The sequence below is a fragment of the Meriones unguiculatus genome, chromosome 2 (assembly GCF_030254825.1).
Source record: "Meriones unguiculatus strain TT.TT164.6M chromosome 2, Bangor_MerUng_6.1, whole genome shotgun sequence".
Taxonomy (NCBI): Eukaryota; Metazoa; Chordata; class Mammalia; order Rodentia; family Muridae; genus Meriones; species Meriones unguiculatus.
In genome coordinates, this window is record NC_083350.1 from 191,109,702 (window position 1) to 191,124,547 (window position 14,846).

The window sequence follows — 14,846 nt, forward strand, 5'->3', positions numbered from 1 at the left end:
CCCATCTTCCCCAGGAAGCACAACCAAGCCAGAAGGAGGCTTCCTGTTTGCTGCCCTGCCAGAGAGGCTCAGCAGGTGGTGGAGGATTCTGGTTCTAGTGCTCCATCTACTTCTGGAGCTCTCCTCACCCACAGAGGAGAGAATGGTGGGAGACTTGATGAAAACTTTGGACAGAGTGCTTGGAAGCCCAGGGTGCCACAAAGCCAGCATACTATCTAGACTTTGCCTCAGTGAGTTCTGAACCCAAAGGTCAGACATTGCCTCCTCTCTAGCCTGCTCCTTTTCAGGTTCCATCATCCTGGGTCTTTATCCACTCACAGTTCCAGCTAAATGCCTTGACAACTCCCAAAATACATTGAATGAGCAGCCGAAAGCTGATACAGAATAAAGCAGGATCCACTCTTCTCAGTAGAGCCTTAAAACCCAGTTTCCAGTCTCTGGCCATTCAGTTATTGGAAAAGAGAGACCCACCCTGAGCAACAGGTAGGGGCTTGAGCATCAGGGCTTGAGCCGGTGTGGGCAGGCAGGTGAGCCCAGGCCTGGAGGAAGGAAGGTGATGGTGAAGTGCCTTCTTAGGTAAGAAGGACCAGGAGAGCCTCCATCTGGGACTCCGTGTTCTGTGTCTGTCTCCTTGTCATTTGGTTTTTTTCCATGTCGGCTGGTGGGTTAATGGGCACAAGGTGTGCGTCCACATGATCCTCAAGGCTGAGTGAGCCACAGGTAAGGATCTGCAGCCATAATTTGCCTTCATCAGACCTGCATTCCAGCCAATGCAAGGCTGCACTGAGTAGCCCACGGAGCTCTGCCTGATTCAGGCATAGGTCATCCACTTCCTAGCTTGCAGTGACCTCATCATTTCAACCTCCGCTGATTCAACCCGCGCCAGCCCAGTCTGGCCGGCCGGAAGTCCTGTTCTCTCCGCACCTAACTGCCCGGCGCTCCTACCAATTCCCGCAGGTCAGAAAGGGCATCGCGCCCCCTGGTGGCCTTCCGGCCCCTCTCTAGTCTGTGTCTTTCTCGCCTTCTAGAGCCACATATCTGTATCCACAGCGCCCTCCACTGGTCGCAGCCTGTGAGACCCTTGGTGTGGTGGAGGAGTCCAGTCCTTAGCTTGTTTTAAAATTTCTCTGCCTGCACTGCTTCTTGGTCCGGTCCGTTGCTACCCAGCCTTTCCTTCAGCACTCTCGGAAGCTCAAAATGAAGCCACCAGGGGCCCCTCTCCTCAGACACGGCGAATCCTCAACCGGCTGGGCAGCTCTTTTACACCAGGCATTGCTCCATTCACCAACTTCTTGGTGACTTCTCTGACCTTTTGCACGCTAATAATCGCAGCTGCTCTACTCAAACCTACTTTCGGAGATTCTGCCCAACACTGATTAAATGTTCGCACGCACACAGAAGCATCAAATTTGCTTGGGTTTAAACAACTTTATTTCCATCTGGTTTTGCTGGCCCTGCAAACCTGTAGAAAATCAAGAATGAGTAGTACAGTGTCCCCAAAAGAAATTGAAGGACAAAGACACAGCTGACATGAGAGGACAGTTAAGGCACTTAGGAACTTACCCGTTGTCCTGAGGGTAAAACCTGAGGCCCATGTATGGGGTGGGTTGGGTGGGGTGGGGCGAGACAGGGCCTAGGCTGGGTGAGCCACTCAAGTGTTTCCCAGAAACCCCTTCAGGCACTTGTTCTTTGAATTCCAGTCCCACCTCCCTCAAGTCACTCCATGTTATGGGAAGAGCATAGGCAGTTGAAGTGAGAGGGCCTTGCTGAGGGCAGCCTTGTTCCAGGCCTACTCCCTAGAGACTGAAGAGATGCCTTCCCATGCTTCCAGAACTGTCCCCGTGATCCTTCTGCACAGAGCGCTGAGCACGGGCCTAAGGAAGACACACATACTCATCATCCACCCTGCACTCCTCAGTTTCCACAGCAACCTGAGTCCTTGCTACTTAACCCCCCGACCTTATCGAAATACTTGCTCTGCCCTTAGGGCCCAAGTATGGTTGCGTGTTCTCAGCCATCTGCACCTAAAGGGTCTCCAGAGCTCCAGCCCACTTCCTTCTATTAACCTCAGAGAGAGGCAGTGGTCAACAAGCTCACACAGCCAGTGAATGACAGGCAGAATAGGTCTTGTGCCCAGGGCTTCCAAATAGCTGGTTGCCCCCACCAGTTTCCTCCTGTCACTCACAGGCCTTCGGGGCACACAGGAAATCTGAGGGGCCTCCCAAAGCCCATTCTCCTGACAGCGAATCATTGGCAGGTTGCGCTGGACCAGTCCCTCTCGGCACCGATATCGAAGCACAGTGTCCACTGCATAGCGAAGTCGAGGGCGACCAAATATTTGAGCCAGGGGCAGCTGTGGTGGAGGCCCACAGGACACTACAAGGAGCACACAATTTGAAGTTGAGAGCCTGGCTTTGTAGATGATGGTTCCCAGAAACTTGATGGGGGAGGAAAGAAGTGGCTACTACTGACAAAAAAAAAAAAAAATTGGGGGTTCTGAGTGGACCACTGTAATGTATCATCCCCCCACGGTCTGGGTCACAGGTCTTCTCAGCAGCTTTGCTCTCCTTTTATAAGTGCAGTCCCAGCCACCCTCCCCTACCGGCCCTCACCAAGCCCCATCTTGCAGGTGTAGGACAGGTGGTAGTTGCAGGGCACATCGCTCCACTGGCCCTGGTCATGCCACACCATGACCACACAGTCCTCCCCAGACAGGAAGTAGCTGTCAGGCTGCCCAGGGTTCCAGTTTTCATAAAGCTGGGAAGTGGGAGTGGAGGATGTGGTGAGAAGCGTGAAACCCGTAAGTAAAAGGAGGAATGCCCTAAGAGAGATGAAAGGGGGACTTGGGGGTACCCCAGGGTATGGAAGGGCAGGAGTTGGGTGGTTGGAACAAACAGGGAGGGGACATAAGAGGACAGGGACTTTTCAGGAAGGTGACAAGAGCCAGAGAGGAGACAGCACAAAGAAAGGGTCCAGGGGAATGATGGGGACAAAGGGACAGAAAAGGAGGAAAAGACGGTGACTGTTACTGAGGGCAGAGAGGTTTTCAGGAAGTGACCTAGACTACAGTGCAGTGAGAGTACTCACCAGAGGGGCACCATCTGACCACAAGAAATCTCCCTCGATGGTCCTGTCATTGAGCCCAATCCACTGGTACTCGCGGTATCGATCTGAGGAGAAAAGCCAAAGGTGCAGTGAGCAGTAAGCCCTGTGTTCCTGGGCCAGTGATTGACCTTTTTGGGGAGCCCATCCAAAAACCTTCTCCCCAAATCTTGCTGACTTGTAGCTGCTGGCTCAGGAACAGCCAGGAAAGCAAACAAGGATGGACTGCATTCATCTCCCTTTTCTCTCTCTTTCTCTGTTTTTTTTTCCTACCAGGTAAGAGAATTATATTTAATATTATAAAGGCTCTTCTTAAATTCTTTCCTTATGAAAGTTTTAAAATTTCGTTTTATGCATATGGATATTTCAGCTGCATATGTGTCTATGTACCACTGTGTGTGGTGTCCTCAGAGGCCAGGGGGCATTAGATTCCCTGGAACTGGAGTTAAAGATGGTTGTGAGCTGTCATGTGGGAGCTAAGAATTAAACCCTGGGTCCTTCAGAAAAACAGCCAGTGCGCTTAGCTAATGGGCCCTTTCTCTAGCCTGTCTCCCTACTTTTTAGTAACCTCTACACCCACGAGTGCCAGGGTGTGCAGGTAGAGAGTAGCACTTGGGAGGGAAAGAAGAGCAAACCTTGCCCTACAGAGTGAGGGAAGCAGATGCACCTGGGAAAACAGGGAGCCCAGCAACCTAGGCAGCCGCGCAAATGTAGGACACTAGGGAGCCCAATCACCCCACAGCAGGCCCCTCAGTGAGAGGCAAAGGGAGTGAGGGAAGGGAAAGAGGGAGTGAGAGAGGAGTGAGTGAAAGAGAGAGGACTGAGAAAGGAATGATGGAGGAAGGAGTGGGTGAGGACAAAGTGAGTGAGAAAGAAGTGGGGGGAGGGAGGAGTGAGTGGGAAAGAAGTAGGTGAGGAAGGAGTGAGGAGTGGGTTTGCTGTGGAGCATGCTCAGGAAGCCAGGCTCCACCCACCGTTGACGAAGTCTTGTTCCTCAGGGGTGCAGATACTGGTCAGATGAGCACCTAGCGCTCGGCACTGGCTTTCCGCCTCCTCCCAACTCCTTCGTGTGGAAAAGTGCTTGTAGCAGGCACCCTGGAAGGCCTCCCAGCCAGGGCTGCAGAAGTGGAGGCCTGGGGCACAGGGGAGGGAGTGTCTTAGGCTGCCAGGTCTCAGATTGGCTTCTTCAGCTTCTTCGGTTGGCTGGCTAGCATAGGAGGGGAGGGGTCAGAGCCACTCTAGTACAGCCAGAAGCTCTAGCCTGGAGGGCTCTTGGGCAGTGGTTAGATCAGCTAGCTCTCCAGCCCTGGCCTGTGCAGTCCTCCATGTGGAAGACAGGATGGCAACAGTAAGGTTCAGATCAGCTATGTAATTTGGCTGAATGGCACTTCATTCATGGCAAGGCCCAAACCAGTGACCTCCACCACCCTGGGAACTAGTATATTGGAGTAGGGTCCAGCTTTTGACGGGCCCCTATGCCCCTCAACACACTCACCAACATCGCACAGGTCCCCCCCATAGCCTGGCAAACACAGGCAATGGAAACCCTCCTTCTGCTCCAAGCATGTCCCACCATTGTGGCAGGGGCTGGGGATACAGTCACCTGACAGGGGAGAGAAGTGGGGTGGAGGAGCATAAGGGTGAGCTGTGCAGACAGAGCTCTTCTAGGGAGGATCCTGGGTCACCCAGCCTAGACACCTTCCAGCCCTTGCTACAGCCCATCCCCAAGTTCCAAGCTTCTTTCCTCACTCTCACCTCTCAGTTCATCACTGGCTCATGCTTGTGTGAGCACTGATCTGCTGATGGGAAGAGGCCAAGAAAGGGGAGAAGTACTAGACTGTTGATTATGAGACGTGGATTACTGCCAGTCTCAGGTTGGGCAACCCACATGCATCCTCCAACCTTCTCTCTGAGCCCTGCCTAGGTGTTGGAGGAGCTGTCAGCATCTACTGTTCTGGTCCACATGACCAGAGAAAATGGCTTCTTTAACCAACAGAGCAGACCAGATTCCTTAGAATGATTCCCTGCCAGCATCAGCTGAGAAAAAGGCCCACAATGCTTCCTGCTGGCATCAGCAGGGGAGGGGGAAGAAGAAGCTGGGCCTGATTTAATTTGCTGGGATGACCTAGCTACATTAGGTAAATTGACCAAGCAGCCCTAGTGAGCAGACCAAGTGAGCATCCCTCCTCACTTCTCCCTCAGCCAACAGTTTCCCAAATAAGGAAAAGTTTGGTCTGAGGTGATGAAGGGGAGAGTCCTGAGCTCCTTGAAGTCCTCATACTTTCTGCTTCTCCAAGCAGCCCTCTAAGCCTAGGAGAGAGACTCTTAAGCTTGGTCCTTAGTCCGCCTGGCCTCTAGAACATAAGTCTCAACCTGGCTGTGGAGTACAGGGCCTGGAACTTGGCTGGATAGTGCAGGGTGAAGGATTTTCCTTTGGGTTTTGCTTTCTCCTTTTCTACCACACAGAGCCAGAAAGTATTTCTTTTCTACCTCCCTCTTGGCAGTAGGCCAGAGGGCCTCTGGCTCTCTCTACATGTGGGCTAACACTACAGTGACCTCTAGGGATGCCCCCTTTCCCACTGCACCCACTCTAAGGCCAGTGGGCAGAAAGGCAACAGCTTGAAATGGGTGAACTGATGATGATGTAGAGGTTACTCTATGAGAGCCATACAGGGGAGAACCTGGAAAGGCCTCAGTCTCTCCCAGGGTTTCTGATGGGAACCTTAGGCTTCTGGGACAGAAGGCTCCTCTCAGATGATGAAAACCAGTTCCTTTTCTTTCCACCCACCCCACCCTGCTCTACATGAGACAGATCCTTTGGGGCGAAGAGCATAAACCCATTTCTCCTGAGGTTGGGGGTCATTAGTGCAGGGTTAGTGCAAGAGGGGAACACTGGCACAGAGGTCTCTTGTTGGGTGCACAGAGGAAGATGATAAGCTTAAGCCTTGGGAAACCAGAGAACTGGCTCCATGCAGGAACTACCTGGGTGTGTCACACACCATATCCTGATCCTGACTGTTTGGGTTTCTTCTGTAGGTGACAGGGAACTTTCTTGGGTGATATGTACAGTTAAATCTGGGGTCCCAGCAGTATGTGGGGAAGTATAGATGGTTCAAGGAGAGACAGAGAGGACAGTAAGGGGCTGCTGCTCTGCTGAGGCAGCAAGGACATTGGCCAAAGAAGAGTGGCAAAGAGACACATGGAGAGGCACAAATGGATGGATAGGGTACACAGAACCAGAGATTCCTGATTCAGACTCAGCAGTGAGCAGAAAAGACAGCTGGAGATGGACAGGGTGTCAACAGCTGGGTACAAAGCAGTTTAATACAGATTTATTTCCAAGGCTTGTTTTCCATGAAATAGTAAAAAAAAAAAAAAAAAAAAAAAAAAAAAAAATACTTCACAGAAGTAGTGGCTTTAAGGCTCTTTGGGGTGAATATTATGGTCCCCAGGGGCCCAGGGGTGAGGGGCAGGTATGGTCTCTCAGGCTTCCCTAGAATCATTGGAAAGTGCTTAAAGGGATGGGACAAAGGGCACAGGGAAGGAGCAGCAGATCATGGGCCTGGCTTCAAAGGGTGGAATGGGTGGTGAGGGCATGAGGAAGAGACATGAGGACATTCTGTGTGGCCAGTGAGGTGTGAGCTACAGCAGGGCCTGGGGGTCAGTTGTGGGGCTGGGGCAGCAGTGAGGAACAGAGAACTGGAATGGAAGTGACAAGATGGGATACTCAAGATTATATATCCACAGGGAGAGACAGGTAAGGGAACAAGGGCAAAGGATCAGAGGGTCTGGGGAGAAAGTGGATTAAAGACCTACATGTCAGGTGGCCCAGAGCTGGAGGAGAAGAAAAAGGAGAAGCAGGGGTATTGAGCCTTCAGTAGAATTACCTGATGAGGGGATCACAGCTACTTCACCTCTGCTGGCACTGTCGGTGGGCAGTACTGGCTGGGCCTTCACTGAGGTCCCTGCCAGAACAGTTCTTCCAGACTTCTCTTCTGAGGGGGTCTCCAGATCCCTGGTACCCTCAGGGGCCCATGTAACTGGAAGTAGGGAAGGGCCATCCTCCAAGCTGGAGCTCCCTGCCTCCTCACTCTCTCGAGGAACCCCAGAGAGTTCAGGGCTCCCAGTTTCCTCCCCTACTTCTCTTGCCCCATCTGGAGTGGATGTGAGACTCCCCTCCCTTGGGGGAAGCAAATTATCTGCAGGTGGTCCATGGACCCTTGGAGGCCTGGGAGAAGGTGATGCCCCCAGCTGCAGAACTGCCCGGGCTGGTGGGGACACCTGGGAGAGTGATTGCTCTGTTTCCATGCCTGTGGGGAGAGGGCTGCTGAGCTCTCTGGGCCACACCCACAGGTCCTCCTGCTCCTTCTCTTCCTCTGGAGGCTCTGTGTCTTTGAACCTTTCTTCTTCCTCCGGGGCTACATCTTCCTCTTCTGAGGACCAGGCAGGTGGTGCAATGGATTGAGTTTCCGGTTCTGACAACAGCAAAACAGTTCAGCACCAGGGACAGCACCCCAGAACACGCTGGGGAGGGTAGGGAAAGGCTGGGAAGAGAGGTGTTCTCAGTGCATTGCCTGTGGGGAAGAACTCTGACCCTGAGCTACCTTGTGAGGCAATATGCTGAAGGGCTCTGCAAGCTGCTTCTACCTCTGGCAGACAAGGCAGTTGCATCTCTCTCTCCCAGTCTGTCCACATTTTCTAATCTGTCTGGGTTAGGTAAGGAATAGATTTCCTTCCCAGAAAGCACCCTCTAAACACAAACTTCTCTAGCTGCAGAGAATTGGGGGTGGAATTTACTTGAATATCAAACTTGGGAGAGTGATAGGAAAGATACCTTACATTGTGGAGCTGCTGAGAAAGGCCAAGCCATAATCATGCCAGCCATGAACCTAGTGTCCAGTTGGGCTTATCTCCCTGTCCAACTTCTCTCAGGTGGTGAGAACCCAAGGCAAGGGTTTAGAGTTACCTAGAAGAGTCCTAGGGGCCTCTGCTGGGTCTTCTGGGGTAGAAGTTCCTCCTCCCCCATCCTCCATGATGGGAATGGAGTAGATGGCCCCACGAGACTCGCTCTCCATCGTTTCCTGAGGCAACTGCAGTTCCTCCAGCTTCTCTGTTACTGTGACAATGACCTCTAGTCCATCAGAGGCTGGGCTGGAGGCCTCAGAGAAGGCAGAGGGGTGGGCAGAGTCTGTGGCAAGAAGAAAAGGCCAATGGAAAGCTAACTAGGCAACTGGATCCTTCTAGAGCATGGTCTCCATTTGAAGGTTTAGGCTAGACCTCCAGGCCCTGGGTTGTGCTTCATCCTTCCACAGCTTCTCAATAGGAACTCAAGGGCACCCTGAAACTTTACTACTAATTCCTCAAGTACTAGTGGAGTGTCTGTTAGTTTTAGGCCAAGCATTCTCTGGGTATGGTATAGAGAATGCTAGGGTAACACTGTCGTGAAGAAAACAGACATAGGCAATGAACACATTAAATATACAACAGAAAAAACACTTAAGAAGTTATAAGACAAAAAAAGGGGCTCATTCCTGTTACCATCCTCTGTCTACTCTTCAGTACTCAGTGTTGAAAGACATGACACCTGTAAGCTGTAGGATCTTGAATGCTCCCAGGTGCATTTGGCTCACTGAAGAATGGAACAGTTGGTTCACGGAATTGAACGAGTATTAGCCACCTTTGCAGGTCAATATGCTGACATGCTGGGATTGAGGCAGCTTTGAAGCTGGCAGAAGCTTGTACAGATTACTGAGGAGGAGGTAGGTGATGTGATGCAGAGGTTGCAGGGAAGATGCTCAGACCCTAGATGACAAGCTGGGCACCATTTAAGACCCTTATGGGCCAATGACATAAAAGATGGTGAGGGCAAGGCTAGACTTCCAGGCCTGGTGAGGCTTCTGAGGTCACTCACCTCTGAAGCAGTAGACATTGAAGCGGTTCTGCTTGCTGGGAAAGCCAGTCTGGTTGGGAAAGAGGAAAAGGGTCTTGACTCCTGGCAGGCCCCCACCACAGCGTTGGCTGGGTGTGATGATGGGGTAGCGCACGCTGCCATCAGCCAGCCAGCCAGGGCTGCATCGGTCCAGGCCACCATTCCAGGCTGCGTACAGTTGGCCTGTGCTGGCAATCTGGGCACCGTGTTTCAGACAGTAGTCCCGAGCCTCCTCCCACGTTAGCTTTCCAGGAGGGGCACCTAGGAACAGTTCTCCTGAGTGAGAAGAGGAGCTGAGTCATCAGGAAGTTGGCAGTTCTTCTACCCCAGACTCTTAGAGGTTCCTAGGTAAGCTGATAACTGACATGGGGTCACTTTGCCCACCTGATGGTACCAAAGTTTGCATGAAACTCAAGATGGAACCTAACCCCAATTCCTCATTTTGTAGGGCTTGGCAGCACTGCAACTCACCCCCAGTTGGGTGCTACCTCTCAGATTTGCTCATGGACTTGCCTCTGGGACAGTGTTTGGAGTATGTCAATGGCCTGTATATTCTGCCTGTCCCTTTAGACACATGAGGAAGAGTGGAGGCCCCAGAAAAAAAACAAGTGCCATGTTGCAGAAGGGCTTGTCACTCCTAATCACCATTTAGGTCTTCAGCATAACAGTAGACATCATAGAGATCCTCAGGTCCCACCACTCCATAGTTCCGGACTCCAGGGTAGCCATCCATGTCTCCATAGCAGGCTTCTCGTGGGTTCTGGATGGGGTACCTAAGAGAAAGGAAGAGGCTAAGGACTGGTGTCTTCCTGCAGGAGGCTGTACCACATCAAATCTACTGCTGTGTGACAGGTGGGGAGAGGGAAGTCAGGATGCAGGAAATTACAGCCCTGGGCAGGGCCTCATCAACTTTCCTCAGGCCAATTTTCCTCCCAGAGGCAGGGAGCCCTGGGGAACCTCGGTGGAGGGTGAAGGTAGCAAGCACCCTGGTGAGAACAGAAATCCCTGGTCCACACCCCCAGCCCACCTCACAGTCTGGTCGGACAGCCAGCCAGCATCACACTGCTCATAGCCACCGAGGTAGGCAGCATAGAGCTGCTCAGGGGTGGCGATTCGGGCACCTATGCGAGCACAGGCTTCTTGGGCTCCGGCAAAGGAGAAAGCATAACGGGCAGAGCCCTCTCGGTAGAGGAAGACGACCCCTGAGGAGCAGAGAGGACTCCTGAGCTTGGCAATCACCAGCACACTGATGAGCCTTTCCCTTCCTGTCACTTCCGGTTCACAAAAGGCAAAGTCGGATTATGCTCACTCTACAGTTTATGGAGTGCCTTTCTTCTCCCCTCCCCCCATTTCTATTCAGCCTGTGCCTTTCGCCTGCGGGGTTTGCAAAGCCGTCTCACACTCAGCACCCTGCTGGGCAGGTGTCCTTTCCCCGCTTCTTTCCTGGGACCTCACCTTACTCTGTCCTCTCACCTTTGACCTTGACCTCCACAGCATCACTGCTATCGTCGATACCGTGCTGGACCTCGCAGCGATAGACCCCGGAATCATTGGGCCGCAGCTCGCTCAATACTAGAGACACATCCGTGAGCGATGCGGGGTAGGCGGGCAATGCCACGCGGAACCGGTAGGCTTCGTTTACCTTGACGCGCAGCCCGCGCGCCACCAGCACCTCCGACTCGCGGTCCCCGGATAGGAAGGTCCACTTGACCCGGGGAAAGCCCGGCGCGGCCCAGCGGCTGGGTGGTGGCCGCAGGTGGTGGACGTGGCAAGGGATAGCCAGAGCGCCGCCTAGCACACCCCGCAGCTGCAAGGCGCCAATGCGCACGCGGAAGGCTCGGTCCTCTGCGGACAGGGGTCAAAAGCAATTGCAACCTGACGCAGGACGCAGTGCGACTGTGCGGGTGGCTCCAAGCCCCGTCCTCCAGGTTGAATCGCCAGAGGTGCTACGCCCCTCTCAGGGGGCTGAGCCCTGCCCAGGGTCCTGAATCTGATCCTCCACTCTTAGCCTCCTACCTCCTGCAGAGCTCCTTTTGCAGCCCTGACCCCAAGACTCTTCTATCTACCAGGGTCCCCAGCTCATCCTTATTCTGCAGTTGGCCCCAGCTCTCGCCCACAGGGTCCCCGGGCTGGAAGCAGGTGGCTGGGGCTGAACTGAGACAGCCCTCTGCCCTGGGAGAGATGCAACTTCAAGAAACAATGGTTTTTTGGAGGGTTACTCACCTGAGCTGTCCTCTTTCAAGTCATCAGCGAGGCCTGCAGGAGCCTGGGTCAGGACAAGGGCTGCCAGTAGGGACAGAAGCAGTGGGACCATGCTGCTAACTGATGGAAGAACTTGAGGAGGAAAGAGGAAAGTTGTGGTTAGACTGTGATGGACTTCCTCTGGTTCTCTGTCACAGCACATACCAGAATCACCTCACCTCTGTTTCTGATCCCTATCTCCACAGTACCAAGATGTGTCCCCAGTCAACTCACTGTCCCTGAGCCTGTGTTTTCTTAACTGTAAAGAAAAAAGCACCATCATTACCATGTTATGAATTTTGATGAAGCCATGTGCTTTGAGTGAACTCTGACTCTCTACCTGTCAAGCTGTCATCTATACAGTTATCATTATCTATTATCTATGTACCTAACTATCTAATCTACAACAGAAATCATCCTGTGCATATGTGCATACTGTGTACAGCACACACAGTAGATACTTATAGAGGCACAGTGATGAGCAGCATGTGGAATCAATACTCCATGCACTTGTATTCTAAATCTATGCATCCAAATCAACCACCTGTCAAATATTGGGGTGGGGGAGTCTTGCTGAACACATTCAGATTTTGGGGGGTCACTGTTCCCTCAACAGTATGTATACACTTAGGAATTATAAGTTACCTAGACACCAGTTCCTATGTATGAAAGACATGTGTAGGTGACATGCAAAGGAAGGGGCTTTAGCACCTTCAGACTGCTTTAGCACCAGGCAGCCACTGGGGGTTGAAAGTCAAACCCACAGATGCATGGGGTGGGGTTGAGAGCACAACTGTGGTTCCACTTTTTCGCACCCTCGGGTGCCAACCTGAAGCTTCCTTCCCCAGCCTTCCCTGCCTAGCCCTTCCTCTTCCAGGAGGGCCTCCTAGACTGAACCCAGTCACTGCAGCCTTCTCCTTTTCCTTCCTCCCCTCCAGGACTTGTAAGGAAACATCCCTTGGAGCCCAACATCCTCTGCCCCCTCCATCCCTCCCACTTTGCTCCTAGCCATTCCCTTCTGCCTGGCACGAGCTTTCCCACCGGATCTCCTGGCTCAGAAGCCAGCTGGGACAAAGACCCTGTCCCTGCCAGTCCCTGGCCTCCATCCAGTTGCTCCTTCCCCCATCCATCTTTTGTAAAAGCCTACAACTTGGACTGTACTGGAGAAGGGTACAGGGACAAGCCACCCCCCACCCCCCACCCCTCCCTGGCCATCAGCTCTGGAAACAGTTTCTCTTTCTGAGGATCCCAATGCACTTACATCCTCATAGGAAAAGTGAGGTGAATGCCCAGAGGGGCCTAGGGCTAGTTCTGGGCCACCAGAACTAGCTAAATCAAGAGTCAGGCTGTTTGTGCCCTCAGGAAGGAAAGCTGCAGAGCTAATGAACACAATCTTTAAGAGCCAGGCCAGACTTGGAAGCATTCAGGGGCCCAGGCATATGGCAGGATCACTTAGCACACCAGGCAAGACTTAATACCCATAACACTTATTCCCACTGGCTCATCTCCCACTCCTAGCCCCCACTCACTCTGCCTTCAGAGTCACCTCTTTCCTGAGCCTAAGTGTTGGGAAATTTCCTCCTCTCAGGTCCTCCCAGGCCAGACTCCCCTGCTAAGCACTGCTGTGGCCTGTGCTATGTGGGCTGAACTCAGTTTATCGCTGGAACACAGGAAGCGATCCAGGTGTTGGGGCGTTCTGAGGTAGAGAGACTGATGAAGGGAGGCCGAGTCGGGCTACTCTCTGGCGGGAGCAGGAGCTACTCACACACCTGGGCCCCGTGGACACCCGCACCCCCCCCCCCCCCCCCTTTTACCCGTGTTGGGACCGCAGGAGACGAAAGAGGAAGCCTGAGGTTAGAGGATCCGACTGCCCTGGGACTTGAGTTTCCAACCCAAGTGGGCAAGAGCGGCTCCTCTTCTGAGCTCTGGCGCTCTGACACTTCCCGGAGGAAGGCCACCGTTCCCCAGTTCAGCCGCCTACTGGCTCCTGAAGGTTGTGCGACGGGCTGGTGAGCAGCCTCGTGGCTCAGAGCGCCAAGGCCCGCACAGTCCACTGTGCGCCCACCCTCGGTGAGGCACCACCCTCGGGTGCTCGGGGGACCCCTGGAAGCTGTGGTGGGCGACCCGCCCTCACCCACGCCTGGATCCTCAGGCTCAGAGAAGTCAAGAAACTTGCCCAAGGTCACACAGCAAGTAAGCGGCTGACATGGCCAGGCCTCCGCACTCACCTTGCGAGGTCCCCTACGCACACCGCGCGTCCCGCAGTCAGGGCTGAGACTGCGGCGCAATGCGCGGGCGTGAGCAGGGCCGGGCGCGCGGGACGCAGACGGGGGCGCCAGCCCGCCGGGCGCCGCACAAAACCCCCTTTCTTCCCACGCGCCCCGCCTTCCTCGCCGTCCCCGGCTCTTGCCGCCCCCGCGGGGGGCTCTGCGCGGTCACGGGACCCGCTGCCTTCTCTGCGCGGCCAGAGGGAGGACAAGCGAAGTAGGACAAGGTTCCACGAACGAGAGCCCAGGACTTGCGGTGGGGGTGGGGGTGGGGGTGGGGGTGGGGGAAAGTAGAAGGGACAGGGAGGGAGCGGTGGAGGGCGCTGTGGCGACGCAGGAAGGCGTCGCGGGCGGGGCGGGGGGACTTCTCATTGGTTAAAGGGAAGAGGACCTTCTTAAACTTCTTAGCGTAGAGGATGGAGGGAAGCTGGTAGCTCTGCCCTGGGAAAGAGAGTACTGCTGGGTAAAAATAGGAAGCCCTTTTTCTGAGGCCAGATAAGGTGCAGATGAGCACAGCCACCCCCTTTGAGGAAGCTTTGATTTTACTGTGCTTCCTGAGTGCTCCCTCTCCCTGCTCAGAGAAAGCTGACTTTGCAGTCGCTGGCCAGGTGGAGGTTAGACAGCAGAACCACGGGTTAGGTAATGCAAGTCAAGAGAGTCTAGGCGCATGAGTGATAGTGGCAGTGAGTAATGAAGCACACATCACAGGTTTGCACAAACCAATGTGCAGAGTGAGAGCCTTCTAGTTCCCACTGGGCTGCCCAGTGTGCAGCCAGGCGCCTGGGGGTGGGCCTTGACGACTGCCAGTTGCCCGCCTCCTTCTCCCTGCTTTCCCAGGCTCTCCACTTTTCTCCTCTCCTCCTCTCTCGCCTGGGACTCTAGGCAAAGCCTTGGCACCAACTGTAGGCGACTCAGCCAGCTCCCTGGCCTCAGTCTTCTGGACACCAGCAAGGCCAGTGTGGAGACCTTGATATTATCATTTCTAGATCCCCAAAGGCAGCCTGCCCACCTGCGACTGACCGAAGGAATGCCAGGACGGTTTCCTAGCCATGCTCCACCTTCTTGCTGTGGACTTAATTCCCAAACGCCTTCAGAACCTCTAAAAAAACAAACTCCTCTCCAACACTTGCAAGTTTAAAGAGAGGGTTCCAGTTAATGCTGCCCACTGTAGGGACAGGACAGAAGGATCTTGGAACCCAGGGCAGAGTAACGAAGGGAGACAAATGCCAAGCAGTGGTGCCAAAAGGGAGGAGACAGAGTGGGGCCTCTGAAAAACTGGACAGGAGGCCTTCGTTTATTCACCCCTT

At 53.8% G+C, this 14,846-nt stretch overlaps 1 protein-coding gene across 4 annotated transcripts; it reads right to left on the minus strand.

The window, feature by feature from the left end:
* Positions 1–1,408: 1,408 nt before the first annotated feature.
* Positions 1,409–13,761, minus strand: Bcan (brevican). 4 transcript variants are annotated; one of them, XM_021661857.2, is made up of 15 exons: positions 13,501–13,758; positions 11,452–11,531; positions 11,255–11,365; positions 10,505–10,876; positions 10,059–10,233; positions 9,677–9,804; positions 9,014–9,307; positions 8,069–8,290; positions 6,990–7,577; positions 4,598–4,705; positions 4,077–4,235; positions 3,088–3,170; positions 2,613–2,757; positions 2,186–2,376; positions 1,409–1,874 (listed from the first exon to the last, which is right to left on the minus strand). In XM_021661857.2, the coding sequence occupies exons 3-15, from the start codon at positions 11,343–11,345 to the stop codon at positions 1,797–1,799; spliced, it is 2,634 nt and encodes an 877-aa protein (XP_021517532.1). In that variant the 5' UTR covers positions 11,346–11,365; positions 11,452–11,531; positions 13,501–13,758; the 3' UTR covers positions 1,409–1,796. The 4 variants fall into 4 exon arrangements, 3 of the variants coding, with proteins under 3 accessions (XP_021517532.1, XP_060234567.1, XP_021517533.1); XR_009590147.1 differs by lacking the exon at positions 2,613–2,757 and having other exon boundaries at positions 13,501–13,761; XM_060378584.1 differs by lacking the exon at positions 4,598–4,705 and having other exon boundaries at positions 13,501–13,759.
* Positions 13,762–14,846: the final 1,085 nt, after the last annotated feature.